Here is a 22805-nt window from a genome sequence, read left to right on the forward strand (position 1 = left end):
GCCTGACCTTGCCAAGTGTAGTAAGTATGGGAGAATCACCCGCTCCTGACCTTGAATCGGATCAAGAGCATTGTCCTTACACCATATGTAAAACCTTTTCCATTTGAAAGCATAAGACTTTCTGGTAGAGGGCCTCTTCGCTTCTCTAAGAATGTTCATACAGTCAGCCGAAAGGTCTAGGTGGCCATACTGGATGACCTCAGGAGCCATGCAGTCTGAATATGTTAATTCATCTATTCTAAATGCCCAAAATCGTCCCAAAGCCTTGTTTAAGGTGGTGCAGGAACTCTCTGGTGCCACTTGTCAACCTAAGGCCCCGTGTTTGGATAAAGCACAATGTGACTCCTTAGCAGACTTTTATGTTTCTAAAATTGAGAATATATATGCTGACTTTGGTCCCCCTAATGCCCCCCCATTTCCCCCTGAGCTTATCATATCTACCACTCCGTGCTATCATCAGTCGGCGGAATTGGATATTACTGCCTGGGACCCCTTGACCCTTTCTACATTACATGACATAGTTAGAAGTATCAAATCCGGTTCCCCTTTGGATCCCATCCCTCCCCAAATTCTGCTAACCCTAGACTCTTCCTCTCTTAAGCTCATCTTGGAGTTATTGAATACGTCACTCAGGGAGGCCAAGGTCCCCAATTCTTGGAAACACGCAATGGTTATACCATTGCTGAAAAAGGCCAATGCAGATCCAAATAACCCCGCCAATTTCCGTCCAATTTCGCTTCTTCCAGTCTATTCTAAGATTCTGGAAAAGCACGTAAACAAACAACTCACCAGCTACATTGAATCTCATAATATTTTACATCATTCACAATCTGGCTTTCGCTCGGGTTTTTCTACAGAATCCACACTTCTAGGAGTCTCTGAAACCATTCGTCATCTGGTGGACAGAGGGGAGACCGTGGCACTTATTCTACTAGATCTAAGTGCCGCATTTGATACGGTCTCCCACCCCATTCTGGTTAACATCCTCAAGACCTCTGGCATCACTCATTCTGCCCTTGGATGGCTTACCAGCTTTTTGTCTGACCGGACGTTTCAAGTCTTCTCGGCTACTTCTGCGTCCAAAATCCACAAATCAGCATACGGTGTTCCCCAAGGTTCCATCTTGGGCCCCCTTCTCTTCAATTTGTATGTCAGACCCTTGGCTACTATTGCGGAGCAAGCGGGGCTCTCCATATATTCATATGCTGATGACACACAGATCATCTTTTCACTCTCCACCAGCCATCACTCCACTACATCCTCCCTCTGCTATGGTGTCAACAACATTGCCTCCTGGATGCATGACAAGTTAAATTTGAACGGAGGGAAAACAGAACTTCTTCTGTTTGGCAACAACACCGCCTTATGGGGACCCTCTCATTGGCCTTCTCAAATGGGCACCCCTCCTAACCCATCTAAAACAGCTCGCAACTTGGGCATCATTTTTGATGACCAGTTGTCCATGAGGCAACATGTTGTTAGAGTCTCTTCCACTTGCACAACTATTCTCAAATGGTTGAAGAAAATCACATGGATGCTTCCTATGGACACCCAGAAAACCGTAGTCCAGGCGCTAATAACATCTCGCCTGGACTATGGTAATGTTCTTTTTCTTGGGGCGGGCAAAGAGGTAATCCGTAAATTGCAGACGGTTCAGAACATGGCAATCCGTCTGCTATTTAAACTACCCTACAAGTCTTCTACCTCCCCTTCCCGCCGTAGCCTTCATTGGCTTTGCATTGATAGTCGCTGTAAATTTAAGGCTCTCTGTTTTATACACAAAATTAATACTGGCAAGGCCCCTCAATATCTGAGATCTTTGATTCATCTGTACTCTCCCTCCTGCACTCTTCGTTCGTCCAATCAACACAAACTCTAGATTCCCAGGATTAGGAGAGCCAGAATGGGTGGTCGCTCTTTTGCTTTTCTGGCCCCATCCCTGTGGAACTCTCTCCCTCTACCCCTTCGGATTGAACCTAATTACCTAAAGTTCCGCAGGGATTTAAAAACTTGGTTATTCAATCAATAAACTATTTCGGCAGGCACACCTCCCTTGTTGGTTTAGCGCCGGGAAACCTCCGGGTAGCTGCGCGCTCTATAAAATTAAATATAATAATAATAATGCAGTCAATCGAAGGGAAGGGAGATTGGGATGAAAAATCCTCTCCTCGTCCTTGGTCAGTAAGTCTGGGCGGCAGGGCAGCCTCCGGTGAGGAACCTCTGACAATTGGAGGAGATCCGGGTACCACCACTGGCGTGGCCACTCCGGTGCGATCAGGATCATCCTGGTATTGGTCCTGTAGAACTTATGTATCACCGCCGGGATCAGAGGGAGTGGAGAAAAGGTGTACAGCAATGTCTGAGACCAGCTGATCAAAAGTGTATTCCCCCGTGATCCCTGCTGGGGGAATCTGGACGCGAAGACGGGGCATTTCGCGTTTGCCGTGTCTGCGAACAGATTGATGTCTGGCACTCCCCATTGCCGAAAGACCTCCTGAGCGACGTCTTCGTTGAGCACAGAATCTGGACGCGAAGACGGGGCATTTCGCGTTTGCCGTGTCTGCGAACAGATTGATGTCTGGCACTCCCCATTGCCGAAAGACCTCCTGAGCGACGTCTTCGTTGAGCACCCAGTCGTGTGCTTCTACGAAGTCTCTGCTCAGACCGTCTGCCTGAACATTCAGGGTCCCTGGAAGGTGAACTGCAATGATGGAGAGACCTCTCGCCAGTAGCCACCGACAAATGGATTGAGCTTCCAGAGACAGAACTCGTGACCTGGTGCCTCCTTGTTTGTTCAGATAGAACATCGCTGTTGTGTTGTCTGTCTGAACTTGAATGTGGCTGGAATGAAGAGACGGGTACAGGGACTTGAGCCCCAGATAGACCGCCCATAGCTCCAAGAAGTTGATATGATAGCTTATTTCTGTCTCGGAGCAGAGACTTTGTACCTGAAGCTGGTCCATATTAGCTCCCCAGCCTTGCATTGAGGCATCTGTGCCACTGTCTGTGTTGAAGGCGACTGATGAAACGGAACCCCTTGTAGCAGGTGAGAGCGTTTCATCCACCATCTGATGGAGTCGCTGGCAACTTGGTAGAGAGAGACACAATCTTCCCAGTGACCTGACCTCTGAGACCTTTGATCCTCGAGTGCCTGCTGTAGATGCCGCATGTGAAGGCGAGCATTGGGCACAATGTAGATGCACGAGGCCATCGATCCCAGTAGTGACGACACTTGTCTGGCTGTAGGACTTTGGGTGTCGAGAAGGGTGCGGCACTTCAGAAGCATTGATGACAACCTCTCCTCCGAAGGACACACGCTTGCCTCTGTGGAGTCCAGGGAGGTGCCCAGACAGTGTATTCATTGGGTGGGGTTGAGGCCCGACTTTTTGTAGTTGACTTGCAACTCCAAGGAATGCATCAGGTTGAGGCAGTATGAGAGATGGCTCTGAAATAAAACAGGTGTGGAGCTTTTCAGGAGCCAGTCGTCTAGGTATGGGTAGATGAATATCTTCCGTCTGCGGAGGAAGGCAGACACCACAGCCATGCACTTGGAGAATGTCCGGGGGGCGGATTTGAGGCCAAACGGAAGCACTCAATACTGATAGTGGTGACAAGCTATCTGGAACCTGAGAAATGTACTATGCTCCACTGAGACAGGTATATGTAAGTAGGCGTCCTGCAGGTCGATGGCACACATCCAGTCTCCCTGGTGAAGGTGCAGAAAGAGCCAAGAATCTGACCCATCGCAAACAAACAGCAGCCACCGGAGAAACCAGCGGTGTCAGGAAAACAAGAAAGGACAGAGACAGCCGCCCAAACCTGGAAGTACAACTTACACCTTTAACAAAAGGTAATTCCTGATGCAAGCACCATACGCCAGAACACTATAAATATATAAATCTACTATCAATGCACACCTGAGAGTGAATACAAATATGAGCAGCAAACTAAGGCAGTGACTGAAAGACACTAAGCATGGGTGTCCAAAGGGGGGGCAAGGAGGAGCACTCTGTAGGGGGCAAGCGCCCTCCTTGCCCCACCCTGTGGATGCCCATGCTCCTCCCCCTAACTCTCCCGGCTGGCGCGATCAGCTGACACAGCCACACTACTTAAGTGGCATGTCTGAGCGGACGCGAGCAGCGGGCGCGCTGCCGGCGCGCCAAGGGCAAGCCCACTGCGCCTGTCCGCGATTGTCCGGGGCCAGGGCCACCCACTATGCTCGTTTCAAGCCTGCACAACCCTTGCGATTCTCTGGCAGCGTCCTTTGGATGCTGGAGCAGCCTCTGGCAGGAGCTTGCTTACACCAATTACATGCAGGAGAAGGGGCCACATGCTGCTCCAGCTGCCCTTTCAGTCTCAAACCCCGTAATACCACTTCACAACAAACTCACATGAAGCTCACCCTCATTAACTGTAGATCACTCGTCAAACATAAAACAGAAATCCATGATTACCTCACTGACCACCAGCCTGAGGCCATGTTTCTCACAGAAAACTGGCTCAGTGAAGACTCAGCCCGACATACTTGAGGCACTCCCTAACAACTATGGTATGACAAGACCGTATCATAAATCGCGGAGGTGGAATATCCATGATCTTCTACTTATCCCTCAAATGCACGTTAGAAAAAGCTCAATTAGGTAACTCAGAGGCAGCTTTGTTTAGCCTAAGGAGAGCCAAAGAGACAGCAATGAATGGTCTCTTAATCTACCGCCCACCTGAGCCCCTCAATGATTTCATATTCAATCTTACGGATCTGGCCACCAGCTGGCACTTAAATACAACAACTTCATGGTCTTGCGTGATCTTAATCTCCACTTTGAGGATCACCTCAAAACCGAGGCACAAACTCTGTGCGAAGAACATGCCAGCATAAAGCTTGAACTCAAATCCGTGGCACCAACACACCACGCAGGCCACCTGCTAGACCCCATTTTCTTGAACCACATGGGGCTGGTGGTGGAACAACCTACCATTGTCCAATTGTCCGATCATCACCTCACAGAATTCTGTATAACCCTACCTAAACAATGCCCTATGAAAAACACTGTTCCCACCCGTCCGCGCAGAAATTGGTTGAAGTTCAACCACAAGAGCTTTTCCAAAGAGCTTCAGAATACTCCATCTCTACTGAATAACAATGTCAATTTGGCAAGTACCTCAATAAACAAGTGGATTAAAGAGGCACTTGATGAAGCTGCCACCTGGACCACTAAGACCCCTTGGCAAGGGTCTAAATCAGCACCCTGGTTTAATGAAGAGCTCAGAAATGCCAAACAGGGATGTAAGCGTCTGGAATGAAAATGGAGGACAGCTTTCTCCACAGAATCGAAAGAAGCTTATAAAACAGCACAAAACAAATACAACTCCCTCCTCAAAAAGAGGCACTCCATGTACTACAAAGAGAATTGAAATGGCAGAAAAGTCCTCTAAGGAACTGTACGCCACTCTGAAAGAGCTCTCGTCCCTGGAGAGAACACTCACAACATCTAGCAGCTCTGAAGAGCGATGCAATGTAATTGCAGACTACTTTTTCCAAAAATTATCCACTATATACAACTCCTTCCATGAGGAATCTCGCAACTGCCTCAGTGAACCAAATGAGGAATTGACTGGGATGAGCTTGCCATCCTCGCGCGAGTTTTTCACCCCCTCCGCACTGATGCTCATGGAAATGGCTCTACAAATCAAATCTGGCTCCCCCGATGACCCAGCGGCACCGAACAGAATAAAGGAGGGCAATAAACTGATATTACCCAAAAAACAGCAACTAATAGATGCATCCTTCAAATGGGGAGAGGTTCTAATGCCATGGAAACATGCGATTGTCATACCTCTAAAGAAAAAGCCCTCAGCCAACCCCGAGCTAAAGGATAACCTACATCCCATCTCCCTGCTCCCCTATATATCTAAACTAGCTGAAAAGGTTGTGAACAAACCATTATTGGAACATATCAACACACACAACCTTCTACATCCGACGCAGTCAGGCTTTAGAGCATCCTTCTCTTCTGAATACGCTCTCCTTTTTGCAACAGAGACCCTACGGAGACGGGTGGATGCCGGTCACACGGTGACCTTGGTCCTACAGTGGATGCGGTCCTTCTTGGAAGATCGCAGTTTCCAAATCCCACAAAAGCCACTGCCCGATGTGAAAGGCTGTGACTACGTTGGGCAGGAAAGAAGGACGAGTCCTCAGAACAACCTTGTCCGGATGGACAGAGAGGAAAGGAGGTGTAGAAGATAGAGCCTGGAGCTCACTCACTCTCCTGGCAGAGGTGATGCCAACCAGGAATGCAGTTTTAAGAGTCAGAAGACGAAGAGGACAGTTATGATGTGGCTCAAAGGGAGCGCACATCAGATATGTCAGAACAAGATTCAAGTCCCAGTGAGGCATCACAAAGGGAACAAGAGGAAACTTGTGAGTGATGCCTTTCAGGAATCTATGTACAACAGGGGACTTGAAAAGAGAAGGCTGGTCAGGAAGCCTCAAGAAGGCTGAAATGGCCTAGAGGTAGCCCTTAAGAGTGCCCAGAGCGGAGCCCTGCTGGGTGGGAGACAGAAAGAAGTGGAGAACCTCTGAAAGGGGGGCAGAGAGTGGATCCACAGCCTTTGCTGTGCACCATGCCACAAATGTATTCCACCTGCAGGGGTATACCGTCTTTGTGGAGGGACGCCTGGCTGACAGATTCACATCACAGACTTCAGGAGGCAAGTCAAATGGCCTCAACTGCCGCCGCTCAATCTCCACGCATGTAGGTGGAGACTGGACAGGTTTGGGTGGTGCTGCTGCGACAGAAGGTCCTCCTGAAGAGGCAGACTAATCGGGGGATCGACTGACATGCTGAGTAGCCTGGGATACCAGTATCTTCGTGCCCAGTCCGGAGCCACAAGGATGACTTGGGCCCGGTCGCGCCGGATCTGCTTCAGCACTCTGGGCAGAAGTGGTATAGGCGGAAAGGCATACAACAGACCGCAGCTCCACTCGCGACAAAAAGTATCACCGAGCGAGTGCCGCCTTGGAAATTCCAACGCGCAGAAGTGAGGACATTGCGCGTTCTCTTCGCTGGCGAATAGATCTAACCAAGGCTCTCCCCATCGCTGAAAGAGACCTTGCGCCACGTCTGAGTTCAGACACCATTCGTGATCCATCATGCACCGGCGGCTGAGTTTGTCCACCCTGGCGTTCAGAGAACCTGCCAGGTGTTGAACCACCAGGGTGACGCCCTGATGTTCCAGCCATGTCCAGAGACTCAGAGCCGCCTGCCAAAGGGTCCACGACCCCACCCCGCCCTGTTTGTTGCAGTACCACATGGCGGTGGTGTTGTCCGTAAACACCTACACTACACTTCCCTGGACAGCGGGAAGGAATACCTTCAGTGCAAGACGGATCGCCCGTAGCACCAGAAGGTTGATGTGGAGCCGGGACTCCGCCGGAGACCTCTGATCCCCCTCTCTCCCATGTGGCCCCCCATCCCAGGATAGACGCATCTGTCACCACTACGTGCTCCGGTTGAGGAAGGGAGAGAGATCTGCCGCTGACCCAATCACGGTTCGTGAGCATCCACTGCAGTTGTCTCGCAGTGCCCTCCGAGATCAGGACGTGGTTGGACAGGTTGCCCTGATGCTGGGCCCACTGAAACTTCAGGTCCCACTGCAGAGCCCGCATCCGCCACCTGGTATGATGCACCAGTAGGATGCAGGAGGCAATCAGCCCCAGGAGCCGCATCCTCAACCTGACCGAGACTCGGGATATAGGCTGAAAGATCAGAATCAGAGCCTGCATATCCCGAACCCGCTGCTCGGGTGGATAAACCCGAAACTGCGCTGAGTCCAGAACCGCTCCGATGAAGAGGAGCTTCTGAGAGGGGCACAGGTGCGACTTCGGCACGTTGTTGGAGAACCCCAGCTGGTGCAGGAGGTCGGCCATAGTCTGTAGGTGGGAGATGACTGTTTGGGGCGAGCCCGCATTCAACAACGTCGAGATAGGGGAAGACTGAAACCCCTAATCTGCGCAGATGAGAGGCAACCACCGCCATCACTTGAATACCTGTGGGGCGCTGGTAAGGCCGAAGGGGAGCACGGTAAACTGAAAGTGCTCGTGGCCTACCGTGAACCGCAGGTAACGCCGGTGGGCCGGCAGGACGGGGATATGGAAATATGCGTCCTGCAAGTCCAAGCTACCATCCAGTCTTCTGGGTCCAGGGCAGCTAGGACCTGAGCCAAAGTCAGCATCTTGAACTTCCCCTTCCGAGGGAAGCCGTAAACGCTCCGTAGGTCCAAGATAGGGCGTAGGCCTCCTTTTCCCTTCTTGGGTACCAGAAATTAGTGGGAATAGCAACCATGTCCTACTTCTGGCCCAGGAACGCGCTCGATGGCCGCCTTGGCCAAGAGGGCCGTAACTTCCTCCTGTAGAAGTTGCAAGTGATCCCCAACATGCGGTGGTGCTGCGGTGGCATGGCTGGAGGGGTCGCCTCGAAGGGGAGGGAGTAGCCCCTTCTGACGATTTGCAGCACTCACCTGTCCGACGTGATGGTACGCCAGTGGGGGAGGTGATGGCAGACCCTGCCCCCCACTGGTGTGGAATGGGCCTGAAATGCTGGACTAGGAAGGCTTAGAGGTAGATGCTGCAGGTGCGGGTGTGGACTGAACCTGCCGGTGTCCCCTGGTATCGCCACAGTGGTAGCCACGTCCGCAACCGCGGTGAGCCTGAGTCTGCGGCCTGTGGCTGGCTGGAAGTGTGGGGGCGCCCCTTCCTTGGCCACGAAAGGAGCGCGAGGAGGAAGTTTGCTGGCGTTGGCGTAGGCCCAAGGACTTGTCCGTTGCCCTGGAGTCCTTGAAACGCTCCAGCGCACTGTCCGCCTTGTCGCCCAAGGGGCGGCGGCCATCAAAGGGCATGTCCATGAGTGTTGCCAGGACATCCCCTGAAAAGTTGGCGGACCTCAGCCAAGCGTGGCGGCGAACCGCTACTGTTGTTGCAATCGCCCTACCCAGTGAGTCCGTGGTGTTGATTCCACACCGTATGGAATAGCGTGCTGCGTCCCGCCCTTCTGCGAGGGCTTGGGTAAGCTTTGCCCGGGCCTCCTCCGGGCACTACGGCAGCACTTCCACAACCGAATCCCACAGAGAGTGGATGTAACGGCCCAAAAGGCAGGTGGTGTTGACAGACCGCAGCCCCAAACTCAGTGAGGAGAACAGTTTCTTGTCAAACTGATCGTACCTTTTGGATTCCCGATCCGGGGGAGCGGTCGGGAATGCGGTCTGGGAGGTAGAGGCCTGCATCACCAGGCTCTCGGGGGTGGGGTGGGTGGATAGAAAGAAGGAGTCGCCCGGAGCCGGACGGTGACGACGGGCCACGTTCCGATCTACAGGGATGCCTTTAGAGGGCTTGGACCAGGTGCCCAGCAGAATGTCGGTGAGGACTTCATTAAACTGCAGGAGAGGCTCAGAGGAGCTTGCCTGTGGTTTGAGCACCTCAGTGAGGAGGTTAGTCCTCACGGCCGCGACAGGGAGCTCAAGAGCCAAGGCCTTGGCTGTCCTGGTTAACACCACGCTATAAGCAGCCCCCTCCTCCATAGCCACGGTAGGAGGGGAGACAAATCCAGTGTCGGGCGAAGTGTCCAGACCACTGGCCTCCCCCAGCTTGTCTGCCCAGTCCTGGCTCAACTGGCATTGCAGTGCCAGAGGGTCCTCAGACCTCTTCCAGTCCTCCTCGTCCTCCATCTCCTGAAGGTCAGGGTAAAAAGATGGAGCCGGGTCGTCAGTGAATTGCTCACCTATCGGCATCAAAGACGCCGGATCCGGACCGGGGCGGGAACAGTGCCGTGGGCGACACCCTTGGTGACGGCACCAGTGGAGGGATCGTAAGGCCAACTGGTGACGCCACGGATCCAGGCCTGGATCCTGCGGAGCCCCGCGGCATCGGGACCGGAGTCGCCGACTGTGCCAGGGTCGGTCGGAAGAGTGATGACATCTCTTCGACTTCTTTTTAGAATGCCTAGACTTACATGAGGACATCGAGCCCGACGAGTGGTGATGACTCATCGAGCGGCGATGACTGCGGCCCCGCTACCGGTCCCTCGACCGCCTCCTAGACCGGGACTTCGATCGGCGCGGGGCCAACTGCCAGAGCTCAAGTCGCTTACGGGACCGCTCCCGCCTAGCCTTCGAGGTCAAGGCCCGGCAGTCGGGGCACGACTTGTCATCATGGTCGGCCCCGAGACAGTAAAGGCACCGACGGTGGGGGTCGGTCACCGACATCAAGCGGTGACAGTCGTCGCAGGGCTTAAAGCCAGGCATCCCTATTGGCACCGTGAGTCGAAGGTCGGCTCGAGAAGTATCCAAAACAGATCGAAAAACTTAGTCAAAAAATGACTAGGAGTACTGCTCTTCCTGGATCTGCGCTTGCTGGTGCGGAAAAAAGAAGAACTGACGTCAGCGCGCGAGGGCGGCGTCTAAGTACTCCGACGACGTCATTCCGGCGATCACGACCCCGACGCCTACCGACGCGCAGGGGTACTGCTACGCAAAACTTTCCGGATCCAGTCTGACACCTGGGGATATTCTACTGTAAAGAATCTAACATTAACCTGTTTCTTTCAGATGCCAGGCATCCCTATCGCGACCGCGAGTCGAAGATCGACTCGAGAAAGATCCAAAAAAGATCGAAAAAATGTAGTAAAAAAATGACTAGGAGTACTGCTCTTCCCGGATCTGCGCTTGCTGGCGCGGAAAAAAGAAGAACTGACGTCAGCGCGCGAGGGCGTCGTCTAAGTACTCCGACAACGTCATTCCGGCGATCACGACACAGACGACAGACGCGGGGCCGCAGATGACGCCTACCGACGTGCAGGGTTACTGCTATGCAAAACTTTCCAGGTCCAGTCTGACGCCTGGGGATATTACAAGGTAAGGAATCTAACACTAACCTGTTTCTTTCAGATATAAAAGCCTACAGGGGAAATGCCCCAGCTACCTGCACGACTTTCTCACCCTGTACAATCCCAGCCGCCAGCTAAGATTGACAGGAGCACACCTGCTCAAGCTCCCCAGAATAAGGAAAGCTAGGATAGGCGCCCAATCCTTTGGCTACCTAGCGGCCAAGAACTGGAATACTCTTCCTCTCTGGGTATATGCAGAGAAATCTGAACCAACCTTCCGCAGAGGACTGAAAACCTGGCTGTACAAACATTAGCTCAGCAGTCTCACTTAATCTTGCTGATGTGCTTCTAGTGCGGGTACACTCCTTTTGGGGTAGCCAGGCACTTTACAAATGAACTATTATTATTAAGTCAGTAAAGTAGGTGTAGTCTCAGGTGTCAACAAACAGGCGAGGGAGCTCGATGCTACCAATCATATTAAAGGACCTTGAGGTCTAAAGCCCATCCGTGGAATGTTAGGAGGAAGGTGCAACAAACACCCAGCCGAAAGCAAGGGCGCGCTGCCATTATGTTCACTGGTAAAACCTTGTCTCCTTTACTGCTTTTCGTTCAAGTGCAGCCCAATAAGGATGACATTACAAAGGAGACGTTCAGGGATAAGTTAACTAAATTGTGCACGGGGGTAGCTACAATAGAGGCTCGATAATTTATATACTAATACACAGGAAATAAGATGGAAATAAGGGGAAAGTGTTCCTGCTCCCATTTTAACAAGATAACTCAAAGTACCAGACAAAATACATTAAAAACATGTTGACATCCCCTCCATACCTTCCTCCCTGTGTTCGGTAGATGGAGATGACTCAACAAACACCCTAAGGCACCGAGCAGAGTTCATGGCTCACTCAGCAACTTGCTCGACTGACATCTCTTCATTTCATATTACGGCTTCTACACCTCACTGGCACTGCCATAACTCCTCGAGAGATTAATCCATTATTTCTCTTCACACTAATAGTTTTTGATCTCCAATTTTCAAATTTTGTTCTTAGGGTTGCGAAATACACAACCTATGAAATTGTGCGGCAATGCACAACCAGGGCAGCTGGCAGCAATGCATAATTGGGGCAGCCGGCCGCAATGCACAACCAGAGCAGCTTGCAGCAATGCACCACCGGGGCAGCCGGAAGCAATGCACCACCAGGGCAGCAGGCAGCAATGCACCACCGGGGCAGCCGGCAGCAATGCACCACCGGGGCAGCTGGTAGCAATGCACCACCGGGGCAGCCGGCAGCAATGCACCACCAGGGCAGCTGGTAGCAATACACCACCGGGGCAGCCGGCCGTAATGCACAACTGGGGCGGCCGGCCACAATACACAACTGGCCAGCCGGCCGCAATGCACAACCAGGGTAGCCAGCCGCAATGCATAACCAAGATAGCCGTCAGTACGGTACAACCGGGGCAGCTGGCAGCAATGCACAACCGGGGTAGCCGGCCGCAATGCACAGCACAACCGGGGTAGCCGGCCGCAATGCACAACCGGGGTAGCCGGAAACAATGCACAACCGGGGTAGCCGGAAACAATGCACAACTGGGGTAGCCGGAAACAATGCACAACCGGGGTAGCCGGAAACAATGCACAACCGGGGTAGCCGGCCGCAATGCACAACAGGGTTACCCGGCCGCAATGCATAACCAAGGCAGCCGTCAGTAAGGTACAACCGGGGCAGCCGGCAGCAATGCACAACCGGGGCAGCCGACAGCAATGCACAACCGGGGCAGCCGGCAGCAATGCACAACCATGGCAGCCGGCAGCAATGCACAACCGGGGCAGCCGGCAGCAATGCACAACCGGGGCAGCCGGCAGCAGTGCACAACCGGGGCAGCCGGCAGCAGTGCACAACCGGGGCAGCCGGCAGCAATGCACAACTGGGGCAGCCGACAGCAATGCACAACCGGGGCAGCCGGCAGCAATGCACAACCGGTGTAGCCGGCAGCAATGCACAACCATGGCAGCCGGCAGCAATGCACAACCGGGGCAGCAGGCAGCAAGGCACAACTGTGGCAAACAGCACGGCACAATCAGGATAGCCGGCAGCAATGCACAACCAGGGCAGCTGGCAACAGTAAGAGACTAGGTCAACAGCAAGTGTTTGTTATATAAAAAACATTTGACATAATATTTAAATATCCAATTAATAGAAGAAAAGGTGCAGCTAACATTGTGGGTTTTCACTATATAGTGCTTTTTGCATTTATCAAACCAGTACTTTAGGGAGAGGATTACATGACAATAAAGACATCTTACTACTTACAAAGTGAGTCATGCACAGGACGGTGTCTGGGTTTACTTGACAAAGTCAAACTTTGAGGTAAGAAAACCGAGAAATAAATAAAAACTTAGTTTTAGTACTGCCCTAAGTACTAAAGAGAAGTTGGGCGGGATTAAATATTTCTAACCTGTGGTGATGACTTGGCTGTTGAATTTCCCAAACCAAGCTTTCCATAATCGCCATCACCAAAGGCCCACACCACTAATCCGTCTGCAGATACGGCTAAAGTATGATTTAATCCACAGGCAACCTGTACAAAAACAAGAAAGAATCAATTACATTTTTATAAGCCCACAAACGTTAAATATTCTACTGAACAACACACGCTTTTCATCTTACCATTAAGCATACATCTGCATGTACGGTTATTCAGCTTGTCAGAGGTTCTTCATTAGCATACACTGGGAGGCCTGCCCCAAGAACAGGGCCTTATAGTGGTTTATATAGTCTTTTCAAACCAAGAAAGCACACGGGACGCAGGCAGAACCGAATAATCACTGTGACCAGGCACCCTGGACATTTTGAGAAAAAGGCTAAGACGAGGCATGCAGAAGTCATCACGAAGGACACGGTATGCAACTCGTAGACCCAAACTATTCTATCTGAATTATCAGTTTTTATAAACTTGGGCCAGGCCAAAAGAATTTGAATTACCAAATATGCATTTCGTAACAATACAAAATAAATTTTTTAATATCATTTGTAGTTATTTTTTAAATGAAATAGTTTAACAATCATTCCAACCATTCCAGCAGTTTACATTGACGGTTGACTTCTCAGAAACACAATGCAATACCAGATTACTCAATAGCACCATCTCAAGAGGATCCAACCCAGTCGTGTCCGCCCTCAATCGCAGGTAGCTAAGCCCCCCGTACCTTGTCCCATGATCCCATTGGTTATCCCCTCCCATATCTCTAAATTCTCTTCCAATTTGTCATCCCACCTCACTCGTTTCATGTGTTGTGCAGCCACAGCCCATTCTAGGAGATCCCTCTTCTTCCTCAGCACTTGAAGGTCCTGTGGCGACTTCCTGTGAATTTCAATCCTGCGTTTAGCCTGGACCATTCCTAGTGCCACCATGCGTGCCCTGGTTTTTCCATTCTTCCATTCTTTAAGATTGTTTAATAATCATAGCTTTACTGACTTATCAAGTGGCAATGACGCAATACGTGACAGAGACGGAGCCCCAAAAGGCTGCCACCACGGCCCCTCGCGGTGGGATGCCTGGCTTTCACCTTGTGGACACCCTGCCGGGGTTTCTCACAGGGGAATACCAGGACGGGTTCCCTAAGCAAGCGCCGGGACGCTCACGGGCAGCCGTGCGCTTTACAAATCCAGCACATTTACATTTACATTTACATGGGGCAGGTCGATGTCATGTGTACAAAGTCGGCTGTGTACAGTCGACATCTAACAATATAATATTTGAATAAAAAAAGTACACAAATTTGGAAGATATATAAAATAAGACAAGCATACAAAAAAAACCTTGAATAACAACTTCACAAGAGAATGTAAAATGTAATGCCAAAAATATTTATTAGAGCGCAAAGTGATGCCAAGAAATGCAGCCTGGGGATATGGGAAGAGGAAAGAAAAATAAGTGCAGCAAACATAGCATCAATGAATTGGTTACTAACGTTTTTAAAGCTTTCCTGAAAGTCCGCAATTGGAAGATCAAGCGCATATGCGGTGACGGGGCACTCTAAGCCCTAACGACTACAAAAGAAAAGCCTGTCAGGCTGCGCTGCTGCGTTGTCATTTGGGGCAAACAAGAAAGAGACAACCTCGAGATTCTGCAAGGCTGGCAATGCAGAAATGTATGCTGTAAATAGAAAGGTCTGAAGCAGTGTAAAGCTTTATATTTTAAACAGAGAGCATTGGAAAAAGACTCTCAAGACACCCATAGCTGTCCATGGTCTCAGGAGCCGTCCTTGGAAGCTTCAGTGGCATCATGGCCACCATTTTTGGGACTCTCTTCAGAAAAGTCATATTCTTAGAAGTGGAGCCCTGGTGTAACACTTTACAATAATCCAGCCAGCTCATTATAATTGCTTGAACCAGCAATGGCCATATTGTAGTTGGTAAGTGTAGTACAACTTTTCTCAAAAGTCTTCAATGCAGGCAAAAAACAGCTAATTTCTGATTCACCTGCTTGATTAATTAAAGTGAAAGCCCAGGTTTCGACAGATGACACTGACGGCCAGAACCCTGTAGATAATAAACTCGGCTCACATGAAGGTGAAACAATCAGCAGTTCCGTTTTGTCTAGATTGAACTTCAATCAAACTGCATATATTGTAAAACCTAGTTGATGTTGTAAATTTATTGTTGTTTGTGTGTTGAAAACATTTGCTATATGCGTTGCTGTTGATAAGCCAGCCGTCTAGCTATGGAAAGACATGTATGTTCTACCTTCGCACATTGGCTGCTAACACTGCTAGACATTTGGTAAACACCCTGGATGCGTGGTGACCCCGAATGGAAGCACTTTGAATGGAAAGTGGTGTCCATTGAAGGCAAACCTGAGATGCGTGTGTGCTGGGTGAACTGGAATGTAAAAGTATGCATCCTTTAGGTCTAATGCAGGCTTGAAGTCTCCCTGTTGGAGAAGTGGTATAACGTTTTTTTTTTTGTCCTCATTTGCCACGATGGTTTTGTTTCCATGATGAAGTTGAGTGGTATATGAGCGGGATGCTGTCTCAGCTAATAATTAGCTGGTAGGGCTCAACTTAACCCTCGATATTTAACCCTCAGCTCCTCCTTCTCAATCGACTTTATTTCACCAGACGAAAACCAATCAAGAAAGGAGTGGATATTTCCACAATGATATCGGGCCCTGGGTTGGGTCCAAGTGGCTTAATCATTGGACCCGGGGAGAGAAAAAAAATAAAAACCCCGGACATTCAATGTGCCCAATTTAATAGATGCCAAAACGCCTTTTTGTTTGAATTACCAGACCTACCCAGGTCTAATCTGGAGACAGTTAAGATAGAGGTGTACCAATCTTCGATTGTAGGGGGCAAAGAGTCTTTCCATCTTCTGCATATCTCCCTCCTGGCAAGCAAGATAGAGTAAAAAACTAGCTTCTTCTCTGAACTTTGGAGACCCTCCAAAATACCAAAGATAATCAGTGGGAGATCGAGGACTATGTTCAAGTTCAAAGATAAAGACAAAGTTCTTTTTATGTCCTCCCAAAAAGTTGACAAAACGGGGCACTCAAAAAACATGTGACAGTCCGAAGCAGCTACCACACCACATTTAGGGCATGTTAACGGGCTCACCTGGGTAAATTTCGAAAGCCTTAAGGGAGAGTAGTAGGCCCTGTGGATGGTAAAGATGTGATTTCTACGGAGCCAAGATGGTTTCTCTACGTCCCACAACATTCCACAGGATAGGCTCCAGAGCACTTGCAGATTTCACCCCATTATGGTAGATTACCAAAGGTCTTCTGGTAATGAGAAAGCGCCATCCCTTTCTTCCATAATCAGGTTATACCATGATGAAATTTCCTTTTTAGCGGGAGGTTTATCGACTAGGGATGATATTAATTGGCTGTGACCTCCTAGGGGGAATTTATTTCCACGCGTTGTACGAGAAACATATGCGTGGGACCAACTAGCTATTTGCATATACTTGAATCTAGCAAAGTTGGAGCCAATGATGTTTCTAAGACACTCCCACGGGAGCAGCTCCCCTTCTGTGAACAAATCACCCCAAACAGCCAACCCAGCTTCCTTAATCGGTATCGCTAGACTGTCTCTCAACCAAGCGGGACTCTCAGGGAGATCCCAAAGCGGAGTCCTGCTATTGTAGTACCCTACCTTAATGGTTTTAGTTATCTGTGCCCACATTTTGGCCATTCCTTGCAGAATCTTCAACTTAATTTTTTTTTTAAACTTGGGGTCCCCAAACTTGAACAAAAACCCTGATAGGCTAACACCTTCTCCTGTAAGAAGGGTGGAATACAAAGAACCAGCCCCATACCCAGATGGATTTTTAAGAAGCACTCTGACATGGGATAGAAGTGGTATAACGTCTTGAAGAGTAACCATATGAAAATGTTCTGAAAGAATGTACTTGCTTAGAGGTCTGAGGTCTAAGGTGGGTATTAGAGCTCCATTCTTTTTTTGGCATAAAGAAGTAAAGGGAATAGACTCCTAAACCTTAATGTTGTAATGACACTGGTTCTAATGTTCCTTTGTTTAGTAAAGCTTGAACTTCCTCTTTGAGTATCGTTTGATGGACTGTTGATAATCTGTGAGCAGGAGGTAGAATGTTTGGAGAAGTTGACATGAGCTCCAGACAATAACCTTGTTGGATGATATCCAACACTGATTGATTAGATGTGATTTTTATTCATGTGGTAAGGAAGTACTGTAGTCTTCCCCTGACAGGTGTTTTGTGATCGGGGTAATGATAGGTGAGTCAAGACGTGGTGTTGATACTGCTTATGTTAAAACCTCCTTTACCTCTGTCTCTATTATTGTTTCGTCTATAGGACCCCCTATAATATCCTATATGAGAAGCTGTTTGAATTTTTATTTTGTTATAGGAGGTGGATGTGTCAGTGGAACTTGTTTTTGATCCTCGCGATATGAGGTGCAACAAAAGTGCCCCTTTGAGATTGCATTTGTAGGGCTCCCATTGATTTAGCAGTCTCATTGTCTTTTTTCTATTTTTTCTAGGACAGTATCCACCTAAGGTTCAAAAAGATGCTCACCATCAAAGGAAAGGCCTAGTAAATATTGTTGTACGCTGGTTTAAAACCAGATACTCTTAACCAGGCATGTCTTCTTAGTATAAGGGTAGTGTTTAATCCTCTAGCTGCTGTATTGGCAGTATCAGGGGCACATTTTATATTTGTATTAAAGAGGAATTTACCCTCTGATGCAATTTGGTATGCCCTCTTTTTATGTTCCTCTGAGAGATGTAGTAAACGTTCTTCAATTTCCTACCAGTGTGCCCTATTGTATCTTGATAATATTGAATTAGCATTTCTCCAATGATTAGATGATTGTGCTGCCACCCTTTTTACTACCGCATCTATATGTTTGCTATCTGTGTCTGGTGGTGAAGTTTCATCAGTTGCCTGAGAGTTTGTTATTTTGCTAGCAGTAGCCACAACTCAAGAGTCTGCTGTAAGTTGACTCCTAATATAATTAGGATCTACTGGAGAATGTTTATACTTTTTATCAACTCTAGAAATGATAATTCTAGATCTGGCAGGGTCATTAAATACATCAGTATTATGCCTGAGCCTTCCTTTTAACATAGGAAGATACTGTGTAGATCTTTGTGTTGAGGAAAGCGTTTCAATTAAAATATCATCCTCTATGTACTCAGTATGAAATGGGTACCTTATGGAAATTAGCTACCCTACTGATAGGGTATAATGATCAATTTTCCCTCTAATTTTTTTCTTCTGTGTGCAGCAGTGTAAGGTCTTTGTGCTGCAACCAAAGCTATGTGCGCCAGTAACCAAACGCGCGTGTGGGTGCAGCACCAAATATCACTCCAAACTTTTGATAAAAAAAGTAAAAAGACGGTGCATTTCCTCACGTACAGATCCACGTGAACGTTTTAAGGCAGGTTTGAACCCGTCCCACATAGCAATTTGAAACCTTGGCAGCTATGTTGCAGCATTTCTTTTTTTTAAAAATTCTTTTTATTAACTTATTCAAAAGATAATGCACCAGGCGACATACATACTTTCACATTAATCAGATATACATATCCGTTTTACAAAATGAATTTCACAGAATAACATTTAGGGATCAAAGGGACTCTGGCGCTACTGCCACTTCTCTAACCTCTAGAGGAATACAAATATCCCCTCTATATCCATTCCAAGCACCATAGACCTCCCCCCATTTCCTGGGGCAGCCCCTGGCAACGTACACAGACCTCTGCCTGAACATGCACCAGTCCAAATCCTCCATCCACTTCCCGATCTGTGGCACCTGACTGGCTCCCCACAGCAGGGCCATGTTCCGTTTAGCAATCGTGCACACCAGGGTCACATACAGCTTCCCATATGAGTTCAGGTCCGTGGGTTCCCATATATTTAGGACACATCTTCTGGTCTCTAGTGCCAATTCCACCCCCATAACCTCACGGATCTTCTCGTGGATTTTGGCCCAATAGTCCTGTATTTCAGGGCAATGCCATAGTATATGCATAAACGAACGTTCCGGTCTCCCCGCACCTCCTCCGACACTCCCCACTATCCGCCAGTATGACACTATGTTCATCAGATTCCCTTCCTTTTCCGACTTTCGTGCACAACATTTTTTTTGTAGTGCATCTGTCCAATCATGTTGATTCCCCTCATGCAGTCTAGCTCAGCCCTTCTAGTAGCAAGACAATCATTAACCCTCGAAGTAGCCTGCCTCCTAAAAGCACCACACATGCAGTGGTCGAAGTGGGCGGAATCGGCAGGGTATGGCATGCCCCTACTTCTTTAATTTGATAGATTCCGTTCCCCTGCCTTTTTATTTTAAATGTGCGCCCCAGGATGGCAGAAATAGCCACGGCCCACAGATAAGAGTTCGTGGCGGGGCGGCTTGAGAAGGAAAATGACTGACTCTTCCTTCTTGCCCAGAAAAAACAAGGACAGTGTCCACTTCTGCTCTGCCGCAGGCAAAAGCACTGACTGATTTCTGAATTATTTATGCGAAAGCGTTAAGGTAACTATGTTGTTCCTGCTTACATTTCACATGCTTTACTTAAACTTGCATTCCCTATGAGTGTTTGCTTTTTCCATGATTTTGTTACTTTTTTCTTAGGCAGCATATTACTCTCATCTATTGCGTAATTTGAATTGGGTCACATTCAGGAGTTTATAGTGGGGCACAATTGGGTTGTAGCTGAAGGCAGTGCAAGTTTCTCTCAATGGGGCAGTATGGTGTTCAGTGGAGAAGAGGATGTGGCACCATGGTCAGAGCTGCCAAATTTGGAGCTGGGGAACCAGGTTCAGTCTTCCTGACCAGTCCACCAGACCACTCTCCTGAGGGAGCACATTCCCTCGACCTTAGAAGCGCTGGTGTCTTAGCACCAGTATGTGGACCCTAACAATGGCAATAGTCAGTTAACCTTGAAGGCCTGTCAACCACAATCCATACTGAAGTTCACCTCCAGTCTTGCGGGCAGGCCAATGAAGCAGCACACCCTAGCACGACAGTCACTGAGGTCACAGGACCATTGAACAAGGTGGCTCTAGGGGGGTGTGATTGCACGGGGCGCGACTTCGGGTGGGATGACATGCTTCAAGTATATTATGTTTCGGCAATGCAGGATTTGCAAGCACACCAAACTAAGTTCACAAACTTCAGAGTCTCTGCTTCATGCACAAGCACTTTTAACATGTGCTGCCTGCTTTGCGGCCACTGGAATTATGCAGCACTGGAGGACAAAATTATGCTGCAGTGTTGACTAAATTATGAAGCAAAAAAAAAGGCTGCAGCGTAATGCAGTATATTGTCTGATACTTTATTATTTTTACATTTTTACAGAGGCGAACAGTCTCTGGAAAAATGTTGTCTTATTAGTACTAGTGTAACATACACATCCAGCAGTGACAAATGTGATCAGTCAACCTTTGCAAAGGGCCGTTCACTTGGCAGAAACACTAATCACATATTTTAGTAACATTTGATCCGTTTGAGCTACAAACACTTTTTTTTGCTAAAATCGTCAAATTATGCAGCAGATGATGCATTATGCGGTAAATATTGCAGAACCAGAATCATATAGAAAACATTTGCAAACTTGGATATTTTGCCATTCATGCTTGAACTGCTCTTGTTGAAAAAGGGAGGAGAAGTGCTGATGACAGAAGCTGCATGGCTCGGAGACAATTGGTTTGTGCTTCCATTTTTAGGTTGAGCCTGAGTCAGCACGCATGTGCGGCTCTGCGAGACTTCTGGTTGTGGAGTACGAAAGAGAAGCCCCGCCCACTCTCCACCGATATTTGTCATTGGCTTGTGTCATTGTCTTTCCTAAATGCTGCCTTCTGGTTCTTTAGTAGGCTTGTTAGTCCCTCCTTGGTATTGCCTTGTCTTCAATTGTACCCTCCCATGGTGACTGGCCCCTTTACTTCGGTTGTTACAGGGACCGTGTTCTTAGGTTTGTGAGCACTCTTTTCTTTAAGGAGTTTCTCTTTGTGCAGGCATGACGTGCGCTGCTTCAGCTGGTTATAACTTTCTTTCTGGTACGTGAGGTACATAGGGGGTTGTTGCTTACTGAAGACCCCTACAGCCCTCCCAACCGGTATATGGAGTAGAAGGTTCTGAGAAGCTCTTGATTTTGTGAATACCAGTAGCTTGTGGCAGGGGTGGGCATCCTTTAAATAGGCACCCTCTAGATTGGCGGATAAAACTGCTTTATTCCTCGGGTCTGTTGTGGAGCGGAGGAGGGAAACAGGCGAGACTTCTCGTTTTGAGAGACATCCCTATCACTACATTCACTCTGTAGCCCTGCAGCGTACCCTCCACATGAGCCTCATTTAAAGGGTCCGGCTGCCACCATAATCTCGTTATTACACAAAGAGTCAATGTTCCTGCGTGTGACTCTCTAAATAAGCCTTTCACTCTAATGAATTCAAACAACGTGGTGAATGCGGGCAGTAATAGCGCCTCGATGTCAACGGCCCTTCATTAAACCTAATTGAGAAGCAACAAGACTCTCAGTATTCAATTTGATGGACCCAGACAATGATTTAGTCAAGCTCTTTATCCTGCCTCCCCCTTGTCTATTTTTTCACTAATTTGTGTAGCAAACAAATTGTAGGAAGGAGAGGTTTTCCATCATAGAATTACTTTGCCAGCATGCAACGTCATCGGGTTCAGAAGAAAAAGACATACTGTTCAGGAAAATGCCTTACTACACCCAGTACTTTGTGTCCAGCACACTTACTAAATTATAAGATACAATGAGTTTCTGGACACAAAGAAAAACCTGTTATATTTAATTAATACTTTATGCTGAAATATGTAGATTTATTTTCATTGAATACATTTTCAAAATTCTCCATTTTACAATTGCAGCTGAGCTATGTTATTTGCAGTTGTATAGATCATGTTTGTCACTTGCATGGCCAACTTTAGGTTCAGTTCACAGATCCTGTCATATGGGTTTAAGGCATACTTTGCATATCTTTACTTGAATCTCATCAGATGAGCACCATTGCCTCCATTTCCAGTTGTTCTGCATTTCCAATTTTTCGCATCTTGTGCAGTGAGCATTGCAGAAAGCTGTTGGTTGACTTTAGCCATTCCATTGTATCTAACTGGTGGGTTGCAAACTTTAGGCGCCAGGAGACCTAATCATAAATCTCAGCTTTCCCTACTAACAAAATGGTTATTTGGCTGGCTTTTTGTTTCCTTATTTATCAACTTTTTGAGTGCTGTGAAGCAATTCTCTTTCATTGTGTGCTATAAAGACAAAGTGTGTACATTTGCACTGATACAATGCAGAGATCCCTGAAAATCTCTAGTTTCCCTATTCCAGATGTGAATAATTCAATCCAGTCTCTGTATTATTTTCTTAGCATTTTTGTGCATCGGACTGGATGACCGCATTTGTG

The 22805-nt window shown here is 48.3% G+C and overlaps 1 protein-coding gene across 6 annotated transcripts in view; it reads right to left on the reverse strand.

Moving 5' to 3' along the window:
* HERC1 (HECT and RLD domain containing E3 ubiquitin protein ligase family member 1) overlaps window positions 1-22805 on the reverse strand; it is a 2088313-nt gene that overhangs the window by 247136 nt on the left and 1818372 nt on the right. For all 6 annotated transcript variants that reach the window (XM_078685198.1, XM_078685199.1, XM_078685195.1 and 3 more), the window contains exon 67: window positions 13344-13466. In XM_078685198.1, coding sequence (XP_078541324.1) covers window positions 13344-13466 — 123 coding nt within the window. The remainder of the gene's footprint in view (window positions 1-13343; window positions 13467-22805) is intronic.

The sequence above is a fragment of the Lissotriton helveticus genome, chromosome 3_2 (genome assembly GCF_964261635.1).
Source record: "Lissotriton helveticus chromosome 3_2, aLisHel1.1, whole genome shotgun sequence".
NCBI classification, from domain to species: domain Eukaryota; kingdom Metazoa; phylum Chordata; class Amphibia; order Caudata; family Salamandridae; genus Lissotriton; species Lissotriton helveticus.